Consider the following 22,794-nt stretch of genomic DNA (forward strand, 5'->3'; position numbering starts at 1 on the left):
TCATTAGACATGTACAGACGCACTACCAGGCTTGACATTTATTAGCATTTATTTGCTAGGGCTCCAGACTATTACATACACTAATAATAATAATTATAACATTACTATTGTTTCTCACAAATAATTAATGTTACAGTTTGTTACAGTACTTAAGTATTTTTTTGGGAGTATCTGTATTTTACTTGAGTTTTTATATTTCAGCCAACTTTTACTCCACTACACTTCCTAATTAAAATGTGTACTTTTACTCCAATACATTTCCGCAAAGCATATTCATTACTTACTACAAAATAGTCAGAAGAACACGGACTGCAAGCAAGCAGGTTTGATGAATCAGTGGTCTGGCGCTTGCAAGTTAGACTCCTAAAACACCTTTACTCATGTGTAAACAAGTGCGCGCACAACCGCGGATGATTAATTTTTCACTCAAGTCAAGTCTGGGGTGTGCAATATACTGTATATCATCTGCGATAATATGGTAAGTTTTGTTGTAGTGATGTGCAATCTGACATTATCAAGTTGGCTATATCCCCAAATCACAGAGTGCACGCACGTTCATTTATTATTATTATCTTTTAAAACTCAAAATTCCAGGCATTCTTAATTGTAAATGGCAAAAATGCTTCTGTATGCTTTTTATATTTATATAATTTAATACTGTTAACTTCATCTCTATCACACAAAGAGTAACGTTATGTAGATATCAGCATCATAACACATTTAAAAATCATTTTATACGAGTTTAATAAAGTTAGTCGTAAACAGGGTTTCTGCAGGTTTTATGAGCGTAAATTTAAGACTTTTTAAAGACCAACTAAACAAAATTTAGGGAAGAAAAATCGAAGGGAAAACAATAACGCAATATATTCTCTAAGTATAGTTCAAGTTTTACTTTCACTTTCAAATTAGCAGCAATTCAGCATCTAGCAATTGTTTGTTTTTAGTTTGATTCAGTTTTCCCTCTTTTCCTCACTTTCCTTTGGTAAAAGCGCCATGCACATTTTACTTTCACTTTCAAATTAGTGGCAATTCGGCGTCAAAATGTTTGTTTATAGTGAGTTTGAGTTTTCCCTCTTTTCTTCACTTTTAAGTAGCTTGTAAAAGTGTCCTGCGCATTTTACTTTCACTTTTAAATGAGCTGCATTGATGTAACGTAACAAACTTTTATTATCTGATTTAAGACCTTCTCAAGGCTTTAATTCACGGAAAAGCAATTTAAGACTTTTTTAAAACCCGCTGAAACCCTGAGTAAATGTACATTTGTCACCCCTGCAAATGTGAATGGTGTCTCAACTATCTCTGCAGTAGAATGTGTCTATGCTGGGTGTAGTTGCGCCTAATCATAGTTTTAGCTGGTGCAACAGGTGTATTTATTTATTTGAAGGCTTGACGTAGCTAGCTACACTAGATCATGGTAACCACAGGTTAAATCATGCATGGCTCCTCTCTATCACAGTAAAAATAACCATACAATTTCTAAAAAAAACCTGGTATTTCTTCATTATTCAATTATATTCTTTATATTACCTAATTTCCCGAATACAAGAATATAGGTGACATATTTTCAAAGCAACTTACATAATATATTTTCCAGAAAATACAGTATAAATTAATTATAATACTCCTGTAATACATTTAATATACTGCATGACTATATTTACAGTAACATTCAGTATGGATACACTACATTTGTTGACTGGTATATATTTTGTTTCAGCCTCACACACACTCATCTTTACCTTCTTCTTTTTGGTGAGTTTCTTGGAGGCGTCGGCTTTCATAGCGAGTGTGACCTGTGGCTCTATCCTGCGGCCAAACGGAGAGGGCAGAGTTTCCTCCAGGTGCATCTTCTTCACTTTAGGTTTGCCCACCTTCCCTTTCACCAGCTTCACAGCCTTCCCAGAGTTCGCACTCTCCTTCTCCTGCTCCTCTAAACGCTGGAAGAAAAACAGAGAGAAAACTCTCACACAGTTCATCACATGCATCGCAACTTAACCCAATCCTAAAGCTAATGTCTGTAAAAGAGACTCACATCCAGCTCCTCTATGAAGATGGCCAGATCTTCCCTCCACAGATCTTCTGAATTCTTCCGCTGGAGTTCATTCAGCTCTGCTTTCTATATAAAACATTGAAGAACAGATGTCTACCTTCTGCTGTTCAAACGAATGATTTTTAGTAAATAACAACTTAAAAATGGCCTTTTTCTCACTTAAATCTATTATATGACTTCAGAAGAATAGATAGAATAGGGGTGGGCAATATGCAGTAGGCTCGACAGACAGGGACAATATAAAATAAGCAGGATCAACCATATTTCATGCACTCTGCGGAGATAACTGCTTCGCGTTGAGTGGTTCTTTGTCTCCACACTATGCATTAAATTTGTTTAATGCACAGGTAGCCGTGGATTATACCTTACAGTATAAAACTGATATGAAACATTCAGTGTAATAAATAATAGTACCTTCAGGTCTCTCTGCTTGAGGAGCTCCTCAACCTTCTCCTTGGTCAGACACCACAGAGGCATGTTCAGAATGTAGTTGAAATTCGGCCCAGAGGAAGAGCCAGAGTCCACTGAGCTGTCACTTTCATTACCATCGCCATCCTCATCCTCCAAAGACTAACATCATCATCATCCAGACAAACAGAGAGAAAGCGAGATATGAACAGTGATTAAAAGTTCAAGCGCTACAGGCACTAGAAATCACAAAATCCAGCTTACTATAATATTATAAACAGAAACAATTTTTAAAAAACAACAACTTGATAACAAAGTAACTTATACTAAGGCTCAGGATTGATTGATTGTTCGTATCTAAGGTCTTGTCTATAAGTATAAGAAGTAAATACAAGACTAAAAGACTATTATAGACTATAAGAAGTAGTTTGGCAAAACAGCATCAGGTCATATCGTCTAACTTTTTGTTATGTCAAACACTTCTTGGATAGCTTTAAAGATGTGTGTATTCCATGTAGGGCTGGGTATCGTTAAAATATTTTATAATTCCGATTTCGATTCTTCTCGAATCCCAGTTTCGATTCCAGTGTGAATAAAAGATGATATCAAGCATATTTATTCTCTTTCTTTTTTTTTGCTAAACATTTAGTTGCAGCTGAATACCATGAACAAAAAATCAACAGGCTACATAAAAACAAGATTCACTTAAGAGCTGTTTGCAAAAAAAAATGCTGTGTGATTCTGGAAAATTGGGTTGTTCTCTTACGATTCTGATGAAAAAAAAACAGACAACTAAACAAAATCACATGTAGGCCTAATTTATAAGTAAATTATTCAGTGATTCACTCAAGATTTAATTGGTTCATTACTGGATGAATCAGTGTTCTTGAATGAATAATCAAAGACAAATACATTATTAACAGCCCCTTTTGCCATCTACTGACATAACAACGTAATCGATAAATCTTTAACATTATTTGGAATGTTAAATTAACTTTCAAAATGATGATTTACTCTATTTTGATCTCTACCGTACATATTAGAGTTTATATCCAGACTATGAACTTTTATCCCAGTACTTCTGTGATTATTTGAATGTTCGTAACACAGAAATACTAAACTGTGTGGTTGAAAGACTGTGAAACTGTTTCATTCATATACATGACAGTGTCTCTCTTTAGGTCAGCGGCAGCAGATTTGAATGTTCAAATCACACTAGTATGATCGCTCGCTGCATGGAAGAAAGGTTGAGAAATCAAACAGATGAATCATTGTAATTTAGGAACAGAATCACGCTAGTATTTGAATCGTGTTTGTGATCTTTAACGATCTGTTAAATTAAATGCTTTGTCATATTGGTGGTGACACATCTACTGCAACATGTTTAGCTTATCAGAAATATTATAGGCTACTTTGCTTTTTCGATTTCTGATCGCAAGTATAGCCATACTTTATAGTGCTATGTGTTTAGATTAGCATGCAAGATCCTGGCAGATTGCTAGGTCAGGTCCTCACCGCATATAGGAAATTTTAATTTCACCAGAAGTATCCAATTCCTGACCTTAAGTATCCGATTCTGGAATTGGAATTGATTTTTGATACCCAACCCTAATCCCATGTAATTTTTTAATAATTCTTTTTTTTTATTAAAATATAAAAGAAATGAATGGAATAAAGATATACGAATAAATAAAAAAGTATAACAGGAATAAAGATAAACATTACGTAGAGATATTAAATTAAATTAAAAATTAATAATTTTACCAGAAAAACTACCAAATGCACAAGAAAAATGGGTTCTTTGTAAACCATAACCTTCTATGAATTTTAGTCATATTTATTTTGTTCATTTTAGTGCATTAACTCAAAACCAAACCCATAATATACAAATGCTTGCATACTTGCACACATAGCTAAAGTTACAAAAATGGCATGCACATTGCCATGCAAAATGGGGTCTAGCAAAGTCAATACGCATCTAGGCAAACTCTGCAATGATGTCATTTTCGTTGTGTGCAACCAAGCGAACAGGCAGATGCATTGGATTCCATTTTGAAAAATCAATTAACTCACATTACACATGTCTACAATTTTGTGTTTGGTCTTAATGCATGGACTTTATCTTAAGGCATGAGCTGACCTTTAACAGACCTCTACAGACAAAGCTATATCTATCATCGATGTTTCCTCACATACCTTCTCCTGGGCTTTGTTCCAGGCTGCAACGGGGTCGGATTCATATCCTCTTTGCACCAGCATTCGGATCAAATCTCTTTTTGACTTGTTCTCTGGTAAAATAAACACAAACCAATAAAACACCCTGAGAGCACATTTATTTGTTAATGTTTAAATAAATAATCTTCATTCATTTGTCCTTCGCAGTAAGGCCATTATTAGCAGTTACACTGAAGTAGAGATTCAGATTTACCAACCAGAGAGACGAGAAAAAACACATAAATATTTCAGAAGAGGATGCAGGCGAAAAACATCTTAAAATCTGACAGACGTATGGATAAACATCTCACCGATTGATATTTTTCCTTCAATCTTCTCCAGCACAAATCGTGCCTGGTTAGAGAGTTTGGCTGACTCAGAGCCCAGACTACCAACCAGCCAGTCCTTCCTCAGTTTATAATAGTGCAAGCGCAGCTCAAAGAACTCCTTCAAGATGTCCTGCACAGACTCATAGCGCTTCAGACAGCCCATGTGGTCAAACAGCACCTACAGACCAGAGATGAAAAAGCATGAGGCAAATAAAAAAATCACATTACTGGAGTCATGACAAACCACAGTAAAACTGGCGATAGACTGGTGACACATTATTAATAATCTAGACCTACAGAGTATTCAAAAAGGAAAAAATTGCAAAAACGCCCTTAATTGCTTTTTTGGTGTTTGTTTTATTTTTGGTCACATTTGGCTTGCTTGAGGTTGTGTCCATTAGAACCTGCACAAGGAATATCTCTAGCTCTCATTTCCACATGGTGCCATCCTTAAAGGTAACTACTTTGCTCTGTTTACGTATATGATGAGTCACACGGGTACTGGGCTACTCCACAATGGTTTATGTTTCTGCAGATTGTTTCTGGCCTAATTAGTAATCGAGGTGTGAAATCATGATAGCTTGATTCAGCAGTTTCAGGAGGGAAGGTTCATACCATTGAATTGCAGGTAAGGGACGACTGCAGTTTGAAGACCTTGTGGAGACCGGCTGCCTCTGCCTGTGCAAGCTTCTCCTCTGTCATTCGCACCACAAACTTCACTGTGGTGTCGGTGTGGTATTCCTTATAGTCGCTGATCAGAGGAGGAGTTTTATCTGTTCCTTGGAGCATGGGCTCCAGAACCGACTCCTTATACGCCTGAGAGAGAGAGAGAGAGAGAGAGAGAGAGAGAAAAGATGGAATTCATCAACACAACAGTATTGCAGTAAAGAGATCCAGCTTTATCAAATCAAGACTTCTACAAGTGACCTTACCTGAGTCCAGGTGCGAACAGGAAGTTCAGTGATCTCTATGGTATTTTTGTCCAGGACGGACACTTCTCCGCTGACCAAATATTGGTTCTGTCCCAGCTCGTGAATGGCACCTTTGAAGTTCTTGTAGCTGGGCAGCTAACACAAACATGAAGAGATGCAGAGAATGAGTCAATTAAACTTATTCTGAACATGAGTTTGATGATCCCTCCATCCCTCCAAAGATAAGGTATCTGATGTTGTATAGCTGTTTCCACTAGTGGCCGCTGTTTATCACTGTAGCTAGATAAAGTCTTGAGAAAAAAAAAAAAAAAAATGCTAAAAATGTAAAACACTGGCAGGGCTCTACACTTACTTTTCATTTTAGGCGCACAGTCAAAAGATTCAAGAGCACCTTCTAATCAATAATCAAAAATTATGATCAAAAATTAGCATTCCCATTACGAGGTGATATTTGACTCCTTAAAGTGATTTACAGGGCTTTTTTAACCTTTGTAATGGCATTTTCTAATTTTATTAAAAATGTCATAATTTATGTCAAATTCAAAAAATATATATTTATAAGCTTTTTTCTAATGAAAACAATAAAATAAGAACAAGGAGAATAAGACGAATAAGTTACCAATTATATGAAATCAGTATTAACAAAATTAATTTAAGAAACAAAAATGGCTTTTAGGTGTATTTTTAGATGTTTAACGAGGCTCAGAGGTGGCACAAGTGCAATAAAATGTATAAATTAATGTTGAGATTAATGTTTTTAGTATACATTTTTGATATATAAAAATATACTATACTAAAACTGCCAGTAGGTTAGAAGTGAATCATTCAATCAGTTGATTCATTCGAACGGCTGATTCATTCAGAAATGAAGCAAGTGACTGTCTTTATGAATGGGTACTCATGAATCACTGACTCACTAGATTTGTTTAAAAACGCACATTCATTCATTAACGAAACAAGATGTGTTTGCTTTTAGAGATGCGCAGCTGCTCAGCTTTGACTGTCTGAAACTATTTTCAATGAAATAGAACAAAATCAAACAGTGTTATAGTCAGACAATGTAAGTCACTTAGTATTAACTTTTTGTTTATTGAACTTTTGTTTAAATGTATCACATTTGCAAACTCCCTTAATAATCATTAAATAATCTCTAAACTTAGTCTAAACTTTGTCATAAGACGATTTGTGCACTTGCAGAATTTGGCACTGAACAAACGTTCACTTTTTTGAGCAGTGAATGAATTCTGATTAACATTGTGTTCAAGGAATCAGCAGATATGTCTGTTATACATTACTCAACTCTGCAAAAACGCATAGGTACAAATGTTCGACGCTCCCCTGAGTGCAAACACAAATATGCTGATTGGGTCAGTCGCACCGGCACCTAAATATTTTTTCATAGACGCACGCAGTTTCAAATGCGGCTGTAATGGTCACACTGTAGAGCCCTGACTGGCCACTTCACTTTTCAACTTGTGCTTTTGTTCCTCTAGTTTTACTATCACAACAACCCGGACAGAATGGCACTTGCACCCATCTGCTGCAGAGACATTACAAAAATTGGGTAAACATTTTCCAAAGATTCATTTTGTGCAATCAATAATTATCAAAAAATATCAATAGCTATTCACCCCAGCAAATTAGGCCAAATTAAATAGGGTCTGAATTCAACATTAGACATGTGCCAGTAATGAACATACATGCTATTTGTCAAAATACTATAAATTCGGGGCAGGCGATTTTGCCAAATAAAAGGAAAGAAAAAAAAATTAAGAAAGTAAGAAGCTCTCAAGCTTACTGAAGAAGACAAGTAAACACTAATAAAAGAACAAAGAAACTAATTAAGTGCAACAAAGCAAGTGCTTAAGATGATTTACTGCACTTAAAATCACTTAAACATTTAAACTGGTAGAGCTTAAAAACACATGCAAATGATATACTTTAAAATAATATAACAAATATTAATGGCCAAACCGGAAAAAGTATCCAAAAATAAGAGTAAATAAAGAGTTTCAGCAGTTCTAATGATAAAAATGTAATACCGTCACATGGCTAATAAACATGCAGTGGTCAGGACAATAGTAAGAGGGAGGTATTACCATGGGAAGAGGGTCCTGGTGGTTGAGCATACGGTTAATGTTGTTGACAATCTCTCGTGGGTCATAGTTGGGGATCTTGCAGGCCCAACCAGTCCCGATACCCTCAGCTCCATTCACTAGCACCATGGGAATTATGGGTATGTACCACTCTGGCTCCACCTTCTGGTTGTCATCATACAGAAACTTCAGCAGGCTGGAGTCCACAGCAGGAAACAGCAGTTTGGCCAGTGGACTGCAAGAAAAGACAAAAATTGATTTCTTTAGTTTATATTATTATTTATATTTTAATTTATTTGTTTTCATAGCCTTGAAAAAGCACATTTTTTTGTTTTGCACCAGTATGTCAAAACAAATAAAATCTTACCTAAGCATAGTGAAGATGTAACGAGGGCTGGCAGCATCTTTACCGCCGTTGATACGGGTACCAAACTGACCGAGAGGCTGAAGGATGTTGATATTGTTGCTGCCCACGAAGTTCTGGGCCAAATTCACGATAGTCATCATCAGGGCTTGCTGCAGAACAGATAACATTTCTTGTCATGAATTTTTCTTCCTGTTTAATTTCATAATTTTTTCAATAAATAAGTGTACATTTGGCCTTCAACAAAATCTTGAACTTGAAGGATTCAAAGTTTAAACAGGGTTTCTGCAGGTTTTATGGGGGTAAATTTAAGATTTTTTAAAGACCTTTTTAAGACCAACTAAAGAAAATTTAAAGGGGAAAAAAATTTAAGTGAAAACAATATAGCAATTGTTTGTTTTTAGTTAGTTTCAGTTTTCTCTCTTTTCTTCAGTTTTAAGTAGCTAGTAAAAGCGTTGTGCGCATTTTACTTTCACAAAGTTTTCACAAAGAGTTCACAAAGTTTAAATAAATATACAAAACTGAAAATCAGGAAACACTGTGTAACCAAATAAATAAGAAATAATAGAACGTTTATTAGCAGAACGAATAAGAAAACTTGGAAGCACGGCATACACCTTGATGTAATATATATTTTAAAAAAATAAATAAAAATCCTTGTTTAATAAAATTAAAATCAGCAAACACTGTGAAACCAAATAAATATAAAATTTCCACTATCACCTTAGATAAATGGCAGAAGTCAACAGGCTTTTCAAAATCCAAAATATTTTTAAAACAGGCGCTTTTGCATTTCGTTTTAAAACTCTTCTGCCATAGTCTCGTCTTTCTCACTTCTCTCTTCTTGTCAGTCAGCTCAACTCTCTTCACGTGATAAATGAAATCTGTTGTTGTTCGGCACACTGCATTAAGCAGTGTGTTTTTCAGTTCAGTTTTAATTGTATTGTCTATTCTCTAACTGAACTAAATGATTTTTATTACCATAAAAAAATCAAAACGACAAGTTCTTCTTCGTGTGACGGACAGATGAAGCAGCACATACCGCTTTCACTTCACTTTAAAATGATCATATGAATTTAAGACTTGCTGCTCTGATTTAACACCTTTTCAAGGCCTTAATTCACAAAAAAGCAATTTAAGACTTAAGACTTTTAAGACCCGCAAAAACCTCGTTAAAATAAGTTTTTTTCAAGACTGTTGCATAAAATATCTTGAAGTCTTGTTACATTTACATTTAGCAGACACTTTTATCCAAAGCGACTTACAAAAGAGGACAATGGAAGCAATCAAAATCAAAAAAAGAGCAATAACATGCAAGTGCTATGACAAGTCTCAGTTAGCCTAATGCAGCACACATAGCAAGGTTTTTTTTAATTATATAATAAATAAAAAGAAAACCGACAGAATAGAAAAAGAAAAAAACAAGCTAGTGTTAGAGGCCTTCTTTTTTGCTTTTTGTTAATTGTATAATAAATTAAGAGAGGAAAAAATAAATTTAAAAAATAAATAAATAAATAGAATACAAAAAGAGCAGAGAAGCTAGTGTTAGTTTTTTTTTTTTTTTTTTTTAAGAAACAAACAGTAAGTAAATGAATACAATATAAGTCTAAATGTGCAAGTTTTTTTTTTTCAAGCTTCTTGGTAATTAATGCATCCAGAAAACCACTGTAAATCACTGTAAATAAATTTAGGAAGAAGTCAAAGAAAAGTTTGCTACAAACTTCGCCGTGATGATATGCAGACATCTCAGCCACGGATCCAGCCAGCTGGGCCACCTTGACTTCCCTTTTATCGTTCCTCTTCAGACAAGTGAACAACACCTTCCTCTGACCTGGCTTCAGACCTACATACAGCAGATGAATGCAGACAATACGTTCAGATAAGGCCCAGTTAAACCACAGACAGGCAGCAAATCTACATCATTATCACTTTAGTCAAACATACTAAGTAAGGCAAAAACAAACAAACAAAAAAATATTCATTCAAGGTAAGAGAAACATAGGGTTCAACATGTAAGAACGTAACTGAAGATACACACCATCAACAAGCGATGGAATCGAACGCTCATTGTCAGAATTGGAGAAGAGGATGAGTTCTTTATTGATGAAGTCATTGTAGGACAGGTGTCGTGTTGATGTGCCATATAGGAATTGCTGTGATGAGACAACAAGGACGTGCACAATGAATGATCAGAAAATTATTAATTTCCAAAAAGTAGTCACTCATACTTGACAGTAACAAGAAGAAAAAAAGAAAATGAAAGTTTAGTTTAAAGGAAACAAAAGCTGGTTAGGACAAACTGTGAATGTTAGCTTCAAATAGTCTTGCCAAGTTTAAAAGAACTTCAAACAGTTTTGACACATGAAGTTTAAGTTAATTTCTTTGATTAACATTTTTTCTGTTTCACACATTAAAAACAATTAATGCAATTAATGCAACATTCATTTTTTCAGTTTTGCTAATGTCGTTTCCCCATATATCAGCTGAGCTGCTCACCAGCTCACAAATGATGTGTGCAACGAGCCAAACCCACACGTCTATAGAAGCAATAAGCTGCAAAATGCACTGGGTCATGTCTAACAATGCCCCTTAGCTCTTCTTAAATCACTGTAGGCCACAGATCTACTAGGCTACACACACAATGTTGGCACAGTAATAGTACAGGTGTGTGTTTATAGAGTATTTCATGAAAGTTCTGAATGCAGCTTAGCCAATCCTAATCAAGGACTGGGGCTACAATATTACAAACTTTTGTAAAAATGCAGTTATGTACATCTTCGGTACTGAAGGGTCAGTGACCTGAAGATTTTAAAATTTCTTCAGAATGTCCTGAAAATTTATCTTTACATTTAGTCATTCACCTTTTAATCCACAGCAACTTACACATGAGGACAATACAAGCATTAAGTATTTCTGAGTCTAATGCAATACATAGCAAGGTTTTTTCTTCTTTTTTTATAATCTTATAATTATTTTATAATAAATTACATAAAAAAGTAAATAAAATAGAAAAGGTCTAGAGAACACTAGTTGTTAGCGGGTCATTTTTTTCTTTTAAATAAAAAAAAGAAAGAAAGTCGAAATAATAGAAAAAGAACACTGTATAGAGAACACTAGTGTTGGATGATCATTTTTTTAATTAAAAAAATGTAAAAAATCCTTCTTTTTTTAAGATTTTTAAATTGCTAAAATGTTCAAAAAAGCATCTACTATATATAATATCCTTTTCTGATGTTTCACTTTCACGCTGTATGACGCTCTGCGTATTATCCCGCTCTATGCATGTGCGCTCCGCTCATATACCGTTCATGATCATCGGATGCTCAAAAAACGAGCCGACAGGAAACATCTATGTAGTACAGTATTGTTTCTGTTCGCAATAGCCCTAATGTGTTGTAACATGGTGTGATACACTGCCCTCCAAACGTTTGGAAACACCCCTGGCAAAGTGTGGTTTTGGACGATATCAGCATAAATCCTTATCATTTTTTGGTGCAAACACATTAAAGTAACTTGACATTATCATTGAAGACCAGCAATAATAATTTTCATTTTGATCACATAATAATGGCAATATATACATGTCAAAGTCAGACATGCCCCTTTACCAGCTGTGATGCCTGGTTACTGGTTTAAACTTGGCCCAGGTTTTTAAAAGATTTTTGGGTCAGCACACCTTAATAGCTTCAACAATTGATTGCCAGTTAAGTTTAGAATTCAATGAATTTAGGCCCAGATTATGCAGAGCTGTAATAGCTGCTAATGCTGGATATTTTGATGAATCGAAAATCTACGTTTTTTCTATATATAAACTGTTTATGTAACGAAATATGTTTTCGTAGTTTGTGTTGTCCCTTATCAGTGCAAAATTATCACAAATTAAAAAGGATTCATGCCAATATTGTCCAAAACCCCATTTTTCTAGGGCGTTTCCAAACTTTTGGAGGGCAGTGTACATGGGCAACTCTGGTAACGCTGCCCTCTCATTCACTGATCTGCTAGCCGCTATGTTATGCTCATGGGTTCTGATAAGAATAGCTTTTCAGGACTAACTAAAAAGCAATTTATTTAGTTTGTATTGTTATTGTTTATTTGTGCTATCATTAGTAATTTGTTTATTTGCTCTTATTGACTGCTTACTTGTCATTTTTTATTCAATTCAAAGTTTTGTGCTACTGCAACAAAATTACCCCACTGTAAAATCAAAAATACACTGAGTGATCAAAAATTTGAGAGATAGCTAGTTATAATGGTAATTAAACAATGGTTACATATGAATAAAAGCCTACATTTCAATCTGTCATATAAATTGGTTCATTAGAAGATTAGATTAGTTTCTAATGCCACCATTAATTTCTGATTGCCACCATTGATGGTCTAAACATATTAAAAATATCTGTATGACAGCATATTCTGCAGTTCTTCCGTGCTGCACAGAATATCTACACTTTTTAAGATATCATATCAAAGTTATAAATTCAAGTATTGTGACAAAATTAATTTTGTAGAGTGCCACAAATGTGTTAAAATTTCAGGGTGCCGCAACTAAAAAAAGGTTGGGAAGTATGCAGTGATTCATTTACAGATAGAAATCCATCCAGATTTAAAGGGGACATTCAAACAGTACCTACGATACAGGGCAATTTTTTTTTTACTATTTCTGATTTTAAAATTGATACACCCACATTAAACATTTCTCTTTCATTTTTCAGAATGTGTAATTGATATATGTACCTCAGGCAGCCCATGCATCCTCCTCTGCCGTCTGTCCTCCATGAAATTAGTCAGCCACTCCTTCCTGTCATCAGTTTTCTTCTTACTGAAGGCCTGAGCAGAGTTCACACACAATGTTAACCGAAGTAACATACAGCTAATATCTAAATAAATGTAATGTTGCATCAAACATAGCACAAACAAGACCAGTAGTGACTAACTAACCAGTGTGATGGCTGCATCATCTTCAGTGCCATTGTACTTGAACATAATTCGATGTCTTTCCATGTCAGCGAAATATTCCTTCGCTTCTTTGCTCGTACTGGTACCCAAACCTAACAAACACGTAATAAACATATAGTCATGAATGCTGCTTGTTTTTAGAAGCAGACAGTTTCAAATAAGTAGCAAACATTAAACAAACCTTTGTAGTACTTTATGTGCCATGTTTTATAGTTTTCTGTATGCTTCTTCCATTCTTCAAATTCTGGGATGCTGTAGAACGATACTTCCTGTTTATTCTTGCTGGCCTGAAGAGAGCATTTTAGAAACAAATATAAAAACCTGAAGCAGCACTCATGAGCAGAACATTTGCTTTATTTGATGATTATCATACCTTTACAATGGGTGTGATAAACTCCTCCAGGAAGGTGTGCTTCAGCAGGGATGGCCAGTTGTGATGGAAGAAGTTAATGAGAAGACCCTTGATGTGAGAGCCATCTTGATCCTGGTAGTACACATAATAGAAGTTATGCATACAGGGATAGGGAACATCTCTGCATACTTAATGGATAGAAAAGACATGTTCTTTTTCAAAATCACACCTGATCGGTCATGATCATAATCTTTCCGTAGCGTAAGCTCTTCAGGGACTCTGGGTCTTCATAGCTCTTCTTGTACTGGAGACCCACAATTTTGATAATGTTGTTGATTTCTGCGTTCTCCATGATCTACAATCAAAACAGGAGTCAACTTCCAGTTCTAAAAATCATTTTATACCATTTGTATTCTCAATAAGCAATTTCTAACTAATGAAATGTTTTAAAGCTAAGCATAACTAGACAAATGAAAGAGAAAAAAAAATGATGATTCACCTCAGTATATTTTCAGTACAGTGAGATGAAAAAAACAAAACAATTGACTTTTTTTTTCTTCTTTATTAAATATCAAAGTATAAACAGTATTGTGGCATTCTAGAGGGGGAAACATGGAGTTTCCAATAATGTTACGCACACTCAGAAGTTCTGCACATGCAATGGTTAAAACAGTGCTGCACTTGTTTGAAACATGCATGCTGAACCGAAAGGCTTTAAAGGGTCATGAAACCCCAGAACACATTTTTTGAGATGTGAGCAGAAATGTACAGACGGCATTTCAGTGAAAACACTAATAGCACTCATAAATGTTATCAAAAAGTGGAAATTGTTTTTTTTTCATTTTTCTGAGCCATTTTGTTCTTCCGAGTTGAAAAGCAAAGTCAAGGTCATGTCAAGAGATGTGACGTAGAGCCGGCCCTCAGCATGTGTTATAGATAGGCTGCAGGGGCAGCAGAGGGCCATTTCTACGTCACTTGTTTCTGAGCGTTCTTCTGGATTTATTCATGAGAAAGAGCTTGTTCAACCCAACCAGTGGACTGTAGTATGCATAAAAAATATCTGCTGTATTATGCATAAGATAGTACCGCTTCTTCTCTCAGTGTCATTCAGAGACATGCCTCGACTTAAGTGCTGGTATCCTAGGTGCGACAACAGAAAACTATTGTTTGCGTTTCCCTACGATGCGACCAGAGCTGAAGCCTGGGTGGGGCAGTTGGTTGGCGGTTGGTTTTCCGTGTTCCGTGACGATTTGCATGTCTTGTAGACGTGCAGATATGGCCCTGGACCGATAGATGCAATATAGACATGATCAGCACGTCGGACATCTCAAGTTTGTTGGGAATATAAATTTTTGTTTAACGACCAAGCGGCCATAGTCTGCCGCTGTTGATCATAGTTGACCATAGTTGATCATAATGCATGTTTGATCAACTTTGCCTTCTCAAATCATCACGACTTGCCTAAAATAAACAGTTCAAGCATATAACAATGGTAGTTTAGACGTTAAACCTAGATATATGTGCGCTATTAGGTGCATATCCAATCGTTTGTGCGGAGATTGTGGAGGCTAATGCGCGCTTTGCAGGACATGGAGGCGCCAGCGCGATCACATGAAATTTGTTTTTTCAGTGGAAAGGTCTTACAACGAATACAGGCAATTCACCCTCAATCCAGAAGGGGGCGCCCGCAGTAATGCAACTCTGCTTGATAACCGCCAGCAGAAGAACAGCAAATGCCAGGAGTTGCACACTGTCAGTGTGAAGACAGTGATCGTGCTGATTGATCGTGCTGATTCTGAACGTGTCTCTCACAGACAGAGTAGTATAACGTTACTTTAAAGGCTTGCGTATTCAACTGTTTGCGAAATGGAGCTTTGTGCTCATGTATCCTACCTCTCTCATTCGGCATAAATCCAAATATTCCATAATACTTCCATATTTGCGATGTATCCAAATGCTAAACTATTATTTATTATGTAAATTATAGACTTTGTACTTCAGTCGCGTTCTAGCGTTGACACAGTGAGGGGGGCGCACTGATGTTTGGTTCACTGTGTTTTTTTTTATAAAGTTCCAACTGCGCTGTCAAGTTAGCAATGCTAGAAGCCTGGAACTGATTTGTTTTTTGTTTGAGTGTGCCGGCGCGATTACTTCAACTTTCCTCATACCAGCAAAATCAACTTAAACAAAAACAAATAACCCTAACCCTAACCCTAACCCTAACAAAAACAAATAAACAAATGTTGCTTTCTGCCATTTGAGTTTCCTTTCTATCACAAAGCTGAACTGAAACTCAGCAAATACAGGCTACATTACGTGTTGCACAGCTTTTTCCCTTGTCTATCAGTTAACTAAATTAAATATATTTCAAGTATTTATTTCTTGCATGTATATATGTACTGCAAATTTTATAGCCTATATATGACATTAATTTGATACAATATTTAGTATTTTCATATGTAGGTGGAAAAAAACTGTCATTTGTACTACTGTCTGTTTAAAATAAATGAAAAGAAACCTAGCATAGACTTGTTTTTTTGTTTTTTTTTCTGTTGTACCTAAACCATATCGAATTGTGACCCTTGAACCAAGGTACATACCGAACCGTGACATCTGTGTACCGTTACACCCCTACTCCTGACTATTTCCCCCGACACATTTATGGTAATTACTTTTGCCAGTGTTTTGTGGCAAGTTTTAGCCTATTGCATACACTCAAACATGGTTCTCTCCCAGCTGCTTCTGCTGACAGGGCACTGAACACCGTCTGAGCCGCTCTTGACAGTCACGGTAGCCTGGTCTTGTGTTATTTCCACCAGCGCTGAAATGCAGGGCTCTATTTGCAACTGCATTACCGATGTGTTAATTAGCTCTAAGTCTTTATGCGCTGAAGCAGGAAGATTTCATGACACTTTTAACGATTTTAAAATCTTGCCAACATTCATCCTCTCATTCTTCTCTCTTATTTTTTATTATGGCTTGTCTCTCCATGTCAAGGTTTCTGGAGCTTACCTGTTTGTGCGTGGCCTCCCTCACGTTGAGCATCTTTCCTCTGAGTGGGAACACTCCATATCGATCTCGCCCTATCACTCCTAAACCGGACACAGCCAGGGACTTGGCTGAATCTCCTTCAGTCAGGATCAGAGTGCACTCTGAAGAGTGTTTCCCCCCCTACACGACAGAGTGAGAGTTAAGTTGAATCAAGCAACTTTTCCATATTTATAGTACTTTAAGAATTCATCTGCCAAACACAGAAGCTGCTAAAATAAAACTGCAATTACCAAAAAATGTACTTTTAATTTCGAGTTTGTGATAGCAGGATTGATTCTGATTGGTTGTTAATGTTTTTTATCATTCATCAACTGGAAAAAATTGCTCTGAAAGTGATTCCAATGATATCCTTTCTCTATGCCTTTCTCAATTTTTAGACCTATATCATTATCTTTATAATTATCGCCCTTGGTGTGAACGAGACTTCAGTCAATTAATCAAACAAATAATCAACCGATTATTCAATTATAAAAATAATCATTACTTTAAGCCCTAGTTTAGCTATTAAGGATGAAAGAGATTGTATCCAAAAGTGGAAGTACTTAAAATCTCTTTTAACATTTACTAGAGTTTTTGGTGCTGTTGTAAAAAGACAGCATTGAACTGCTGAAAATCGAACCAGCTCGAAAAGTCTTTTGCCCATGCTTTTCAAGCTTCATTTTATTGTGTGCCTAAAATAAAATATACTGAGATATACACCGTATATTGTCATTCAGCCTAAAACAAAATACAGATATGATTTCTGGTCCATATCGCCCACCCACCTTAATAAGCAGACCATGATCTTTTTTCTGATACAGCTGTGACAGCTGAAAAGAGCAAAGTGGTTTATCTGTCATGGACTTACCAGCATCATTGGCGTCATCTAGTTTGGGGATCCCTTTAATCTTGCTGTGTTTGACAGAGGAGCATTTCTTGTTCAGCTGTGTCTGAGCCTTAAACTTCACCCAGTTCAAAATGCTCTCCACAATACCACAGTTTGTAGCCTACGATGGGACAAATCAATCAGACATCACCGCAACTTAACACATATTAAAACCAGCATTAAATCAGAACTGACTTTTTTTTTTTTAAAGCATGTTACTTGTTTTCTTATACACAATTCACTGGTCACAGCTTCAGTTTCATGTTGACTTCAAAACATGCAATTATTTTTATGTCTATAAAGCCAGAAGCTCTTGATAATGAGAGAAACTCGAAAATTAAAATGTGATACATTAAAAGAATTTTTTTATTGTTACAATAAGTGCTACATTTAATATAAGATGTGAATGTGTCAGAATCAAGAAAACAGATTATTATACACTTACAGCTCTGATGAATTTCTCAGAGAGAACACATTTAGAGCCAAAGCTTTTGGTCTGTAGAGTCATGTTCTCCTTGGTCTGGGAATCAAAGGTTGGGTTCTCGATCAGGGCATTTACAAATACCCACAGATGGTTTTTAACCTGAAATCAAAAATGATTCTCTTAAATCATCTATTAACAGACTAAAGAATCAAATATTCAAGTATCTGAATGCATATTTTATCATATGAGCGTGTTGAACTGTAAATATATACCTGGAATGGTTTCACAGTGACTCCAGCTTTGTTCTTCTTCTTCACGACTTCAATCAGTTTCCCCACTATTTGGTCCACAACATAGTCAATATGTCTTCCTCCCTAAAATATCACACAGCTCCTGAGTATCACATCACTTTAAAAGAAGCATTTTAACACCAGGGTAGTGATCAGACACCAAGTACAGCACAAGTACAAGTACAGCAGAGGTGCTGAGCTATTTGATGTTTTTACTGTTTAGTGTTTAATGGAGCAATCCTCTAAATGTTGCGCCTTTAAATTCAACCCCTTTAAAGCACCACTGCCATCCCCAGTTTCAGTAATGAGTAACAGTGTTTTAGAAACCTTGGTGGTGGCAATGCTGTTGACGAAGCTGATTTGCTGGAAGCCCTTCTCACTCATGGTGAGACACACTTCCCAGCGCTCATTCACCGTCTCATTCACCACCTTCAGAGCAACACCCGTCTCGTCCAGTTTATCCTTCACATACAGATCCACATAACTGCGGAAACCAGTCACCTGCAGCACAAGACACAAACACAGATGCTCATGAGGGAGATGGCTGTCTAAAAACATTTATCTGTTATGCATGTCTGTTAAGTCTGTTAGCTTTAACGAAAAATCTCATCACATAGATGCATACCTGTCAACATTTGGATACCAAAATCCAGGAGATGGGTATCGTAACGGGGTGAATCATATCGTATTGCATCGCATCGGTAGCTGCATCATATGTATCTTTAACGTAGCAGCACCTGACTTTGAAACTTGCAGCCATCATATTTAATCAATTAAACCAGAGGATTTTTAATTCTAAGCTAAATCTCAACTCTTGTCTTTCTGACTTCTTAAAATCATAATTAAGACTTTTAACAGCCTTTAGTGATGAAGGTTGAAATGGCCAGTGAGCCCTTCTGTATCTCTGCTGCGTGATTGTGTCATTGCGATTTCACGCACTGAATAACATAATTTTTCCCACTGTGTCCGATATTAAAATTAGTGCAACACATTTTGCAAAAGGCGTGGGAATTGTCAATATGGCTTCCGAGATATGAAATTAAATTCTTCCATCCAACTGTTGTTAAATTTACATATATATTTTGTTTTGGGGTTTTTTGACTCCCGGGAAAAACAGGAGTGTTGACAGGCATGCACTGATGTCAAGAAAGCAAAGAAAGCTTTTTTGTACATATGGAAATAACAGATGACTTACAGGTAGCTTCTTTCCGTTGAGCATGACTTTAACTCCCCTGCAAGAGCCGGCCACATCATACGCCCTGCGTGTCAGCAGAGCCACAATGTCCTTGTCCAGTTTCTCCATCTTGAATTTAGCCAGATCAGGCTGGAATGTGACACATGTGTAGTCTTCACCATCAAAGTACTTGATCTTCGCCTCACTGGTCTTTCCCATGTTGTCCTGCCATGTCTTTGGAAGAATTGGAACGAGGAAAACTTTAAGTAAATGTGTGATCAAGGCATCTCCTGTTTTATGACAACCAACACAGATTTCCTGTATTTCAAATTCAGGAAACTGCTGTACCTGTTTGAAGCTCCGTTTGTACTCCTTGCAGGCCGTCTCCACTGTAAACTTTGTGCTGAATATGTTACACAGTTTTGCACCATATCCATTCCTGCCACCTGAAAAACACCAGATTAATAATAATAATTTGTTACATTCATATAGCACTTTTCTGGGTACTCAAAGCACTTTACATACAAGGGGAGGGGTAATCTCCTCAACCACCACCAATGTACAGCATCCACCAGCCATAATGCGCTTGTTGAACACCAATCCTCCTAAACTGCATACTATTTAAAGCTGCATGATTATGACCGAATCATAACTGCTGATTATTTCTTGACACCGCGGTCGTGGTTATTAATGGCAATAAATAAAAATAATTTGTGAGAAGCAACTGTGTCATATTCTTCATACAGCTATAATATTCAAAACGTTACTGCAGTTGAACACAGAAAAGTAAAATTAAGATAGTGCCTAAACATTCAACTCCTCTCAGCAACATGAAAAACAAAACTGTTATTTAAACTCTAAATAAATTATACACAGAAAGCAAGCAACAGAGTAAAATTAAAACACATTTTACTCCGTTATAATCACTTAAGTTTACTCACTGCAGGTTTACATGACTGTTTAAGACCATATGCAGTCTCACAAACAATCCTGTTATAATCAATGACCTGTCTACACTGTAGAATAAATCTCTTATTGACACTGTCAACAGCTTGTGATTTACATTTAGTCATTTAGCAGACACTTTTATTCAAAGCAACTTACAAATGAGGACAACAGAAGCAATCAAAACCAACAATAAAGCAATAATATGCAAGTGCTATGACAGGTCTCGGTTAACGCAGCACACGTAGCAAGCTGTTGTTTTTTTCTTTATACAATAAATTAAAGGAAAACAAGTAGATAGAATAGAAAAAGAATAGGGAACGCTAGTGTTAGAGGGTCTTTTTTTATAATAAATAAAAAGAAAACAAGTAGAAAGAAGAGAAAAAGAATAGAGAAAGAGGCCTTTTATAAGAAAACAAGCAGTTAGAAAATGAATAGAGAGTGCAAGTGTTAAATGGCTTTTTTTTAAAAAAAATAGATTTAAAATAAGATAAAGAAAAAACATATGAAAGAGATGCATTTTTAGCCTTTTTTAAAGATTGCTAAGGACTAAGCAGCTTGGACTGAGTTGGGCAGAGCAAAGGGGTCATCGGATGAAAAATCACTTTTACATGTTGTTTGAACATAAATGTTTGTTGTCAGTGTGATAAAAATCCACCCAGTGCCTTTTTTTTAAATCCTCAATAATAATAATCACTTTCTCAAATCAGGCTATTCTCCAATTCTTGGCTGTGTGACATCACACAAGCCCAGGCCCCTCCCACAATTGCTGACTGACACGGCCGTTTTAGCACAGGTCCGCCCTGATCTTTGCAAATCGCCTTTCCTAGTAATGTGCTACTTAACAAGTTCTGCAGCTACTAGCGGCTAAAGATTACAGTCCCTTGTCACCCAATGGAGCAGAGCTCATTAGGATTCAAAGAGACATGCACCAAAATGAGTCACTGCGAACAGAGTTGTTTTTGACAAGGTAAAAAGGATGTTGTTTTACACTACCATTGAGAAATTTTAGACAAAGTATGTCACAGACCTTTCATTAAGACCTTAAAGAATCATATCAAGTTGTGGAAAAGGGGCATCCGATGACCCCTTTGATGTATAAGTCTGTGAGAGTGATTTTGTGCCTCTTTGGGATGGCACAAAAATGTGCTGTTCACTTGCAGAACGCAAGCTTCTAGAGGACACATAAATCTGAATTAGTGAATTTAGATAAAGAGGTGCAGAGCCAGTGGTGGTTTTGTAGGCAAACATCAATGCCTTGAATTTTATGCGAGCAGCTACTGGTAAGCAGTGCAAATTGATTAACAGAGGTGTGATGTGCATTCTTTTAGGCTCATTGAAGATTAATCTTGTAGCTGCATTCTGGATTATTGGAGAGGTTTGATATAACTGGCTGGAATACCTGCTTAGAGTGCATTGAGAAAGGTGGCTTTTTATATCACTGCTATGCTGATGACACTCAACTCCACCTCTCATTCCATCCTGATAATCCAACAATAGCTGCTCACATCTCACCATGTCAACTCAACTTTGCCAAGACAGAACTGCTTGTGGTTTTAGCTAACCCAACATGCTACACAACTCCTTGTTCAAGCTCTTGTTTTGTCCAAGTTGGACTATTGGAATGAATAAACCTAGAGATGCCATGTAGATAGAGATGTGGTCCAAGTTGCTGTGGCACCCCAGTAGCTAGATGTTGCAAATTGGACACCTGACCCCTCCAAGATACCTTATGGGAACACTCCATTTTTTTGGAAAATAGGCTCATTGTCCAATGCCCCTAGAGTTAAACAGTTGAGTTTTACCGTTTTCTAATGCATTCAGCCGATCTCCGGGTCTGGCGGTAGCACTTTTAGCATGGAAAATGAAAAGTTGCGATTTCCTAGGTCGATATGGCTAGGAACTATACACTCATTCCCGGAGTAATAATCAAGGAACTTCGCTGCCGTACCATGGGTGCAGCAGGCACAATGATATTACGCAGCACCTGAAAGTGACCGGCACTAAGTTTGTGTAAATGCAGAGTTGCAGCCGGCTGCGTAATATCATTGCGCCTGCTGCACCCATGGTACGGCAGCAAAGTTCCTTGATTATTACACCGAAATGAGAGTATAGTTGCTAACCATATCAACCTAGAAAATTGCAACTTTTTATTTTTCGTCCATCTTTGTACACGATGTAACTACAGAAGAGTCAAGTTTTAAATAGGAAAAATATCTAAACTCTTTGGTCATTTTTAAGCACGATGCTAACAGTGTAATTGGATTCAATGATCTATGCTAAGCTATGCTAAAAGTGCTATCGCCAGACCCGGAGATCGGCTGAATGGATTCGAAAACAGTAA

At 36.4% G+C, this 22,794-nt stretch overlaps 2 protein-coding genes across 3 annotated transcripts in view; both read right to left on the reverse strand.

Moving 5' to 3' along the window:
* Positions 1–22,794, reverse strand: part of LOC127182187 (zinc-alpha-2-glycoprotein-like) — a 195,353-nt gene that overhangs the window by 103,963 nt on the left and 68,596 nt on the right. The window lies entirely within an intron of this gene.
* Positions 1–22,794, reverse strand: part of top2b (DNA topoisomerase II beta) — a 39,242-nt gene that overhangs the window by 6,329 nt on the left and 10,119 nt on the right. For both annotated transcript variants that reach the window (XM_051137326.1, XM_051137325.1), the window contains exons 6-28: positions 19,854–19,951; positions 19,527–19,739; positions 18,659–18,832; positions 18,314–18,415; positions 18,063–18,200; positions 17,599–17,738; positions 16,714–16,870; positions 13,931–14,056; positions 13,723–13,833; positions 13,531–13,636; positions 13,332–13,441; positions 13,128–13,220; positions 10,432–10,546; positions 10,115–10,236; positions 8,397–8,545; positions 8,033–8,264; positions 5,934–6,068; positions 5,617–5,817; positions 4,984–5,179; positions 4,655–4,746; positions 2,465–2,620; positions 2,033–2,116; positions 1,740–1,937 (exon numbers count right to left, since the gene is read on the reverse strand). In XM_051137326.1, the coding sequence (XP_050993283.1) occupies positions 1,740–1,937; positions 2,033–2,116; positions 2,465–2,620; positions 4,655–4,746; positions 4,984–5,179; positions 5,617–5,817; positions 5,934–6,068; positions 8,033–8,264; positions 8,397–8,545; positions 10,115–10,236; positions 10,432–10,546; positions 13,128–13,220; positions 13,332–13,441; positions 13,531–13,636; positions 13,723–13,833; positions 13,931–14,056; positions 16,714–16,870; positions 17,599–17,738; positions 18,063–18,200; positions 18,314–18,415; positions 18,659–18,832; positions 19,527–19,739; positions 19,854–19,951 (3,248 nt within the window). The remainder of the gene's footprint in view (positions 1–1,739; positions 1,938–2,032; positions 2,117–2,464; positions 2,621–4,654; positions 4,747–4,983; positions 5,180–5,616; positions 5,818–5,933; positions 6,069–8,032; positions 8,265–8,396; positions 8,546–10,114; positions 10,237–10,431; positions 10,547–13,127; positions 13,221–13,331; positions 13,442–13,530; positions 13,637–13,722; positions 13,834–13,930; positions 14,057–16,713; positions 16,871–17,598; positions 17,739–18,062; positions 18,201–18,313; positions 18,416–18,658; positions 18,833–19,526; positions 19,740–19,853; positions 19,952–22,794) is intronic.

Source organism: Labeo rohita, chromosome 19 (genome assembly GCF_022985175.1).
Source record: "Labeo rohita strain BAU-BD-2019 chromosome 19, IGBB_LRoh.1.0, whole genome shotgun sequence".
Classification (NCBI taxonomy): Eukaryota; Metazoa; Chordata; class Actinopteri; order Cypriniformes; family Cyprinidae; genus Labeo; species Labeo rohita.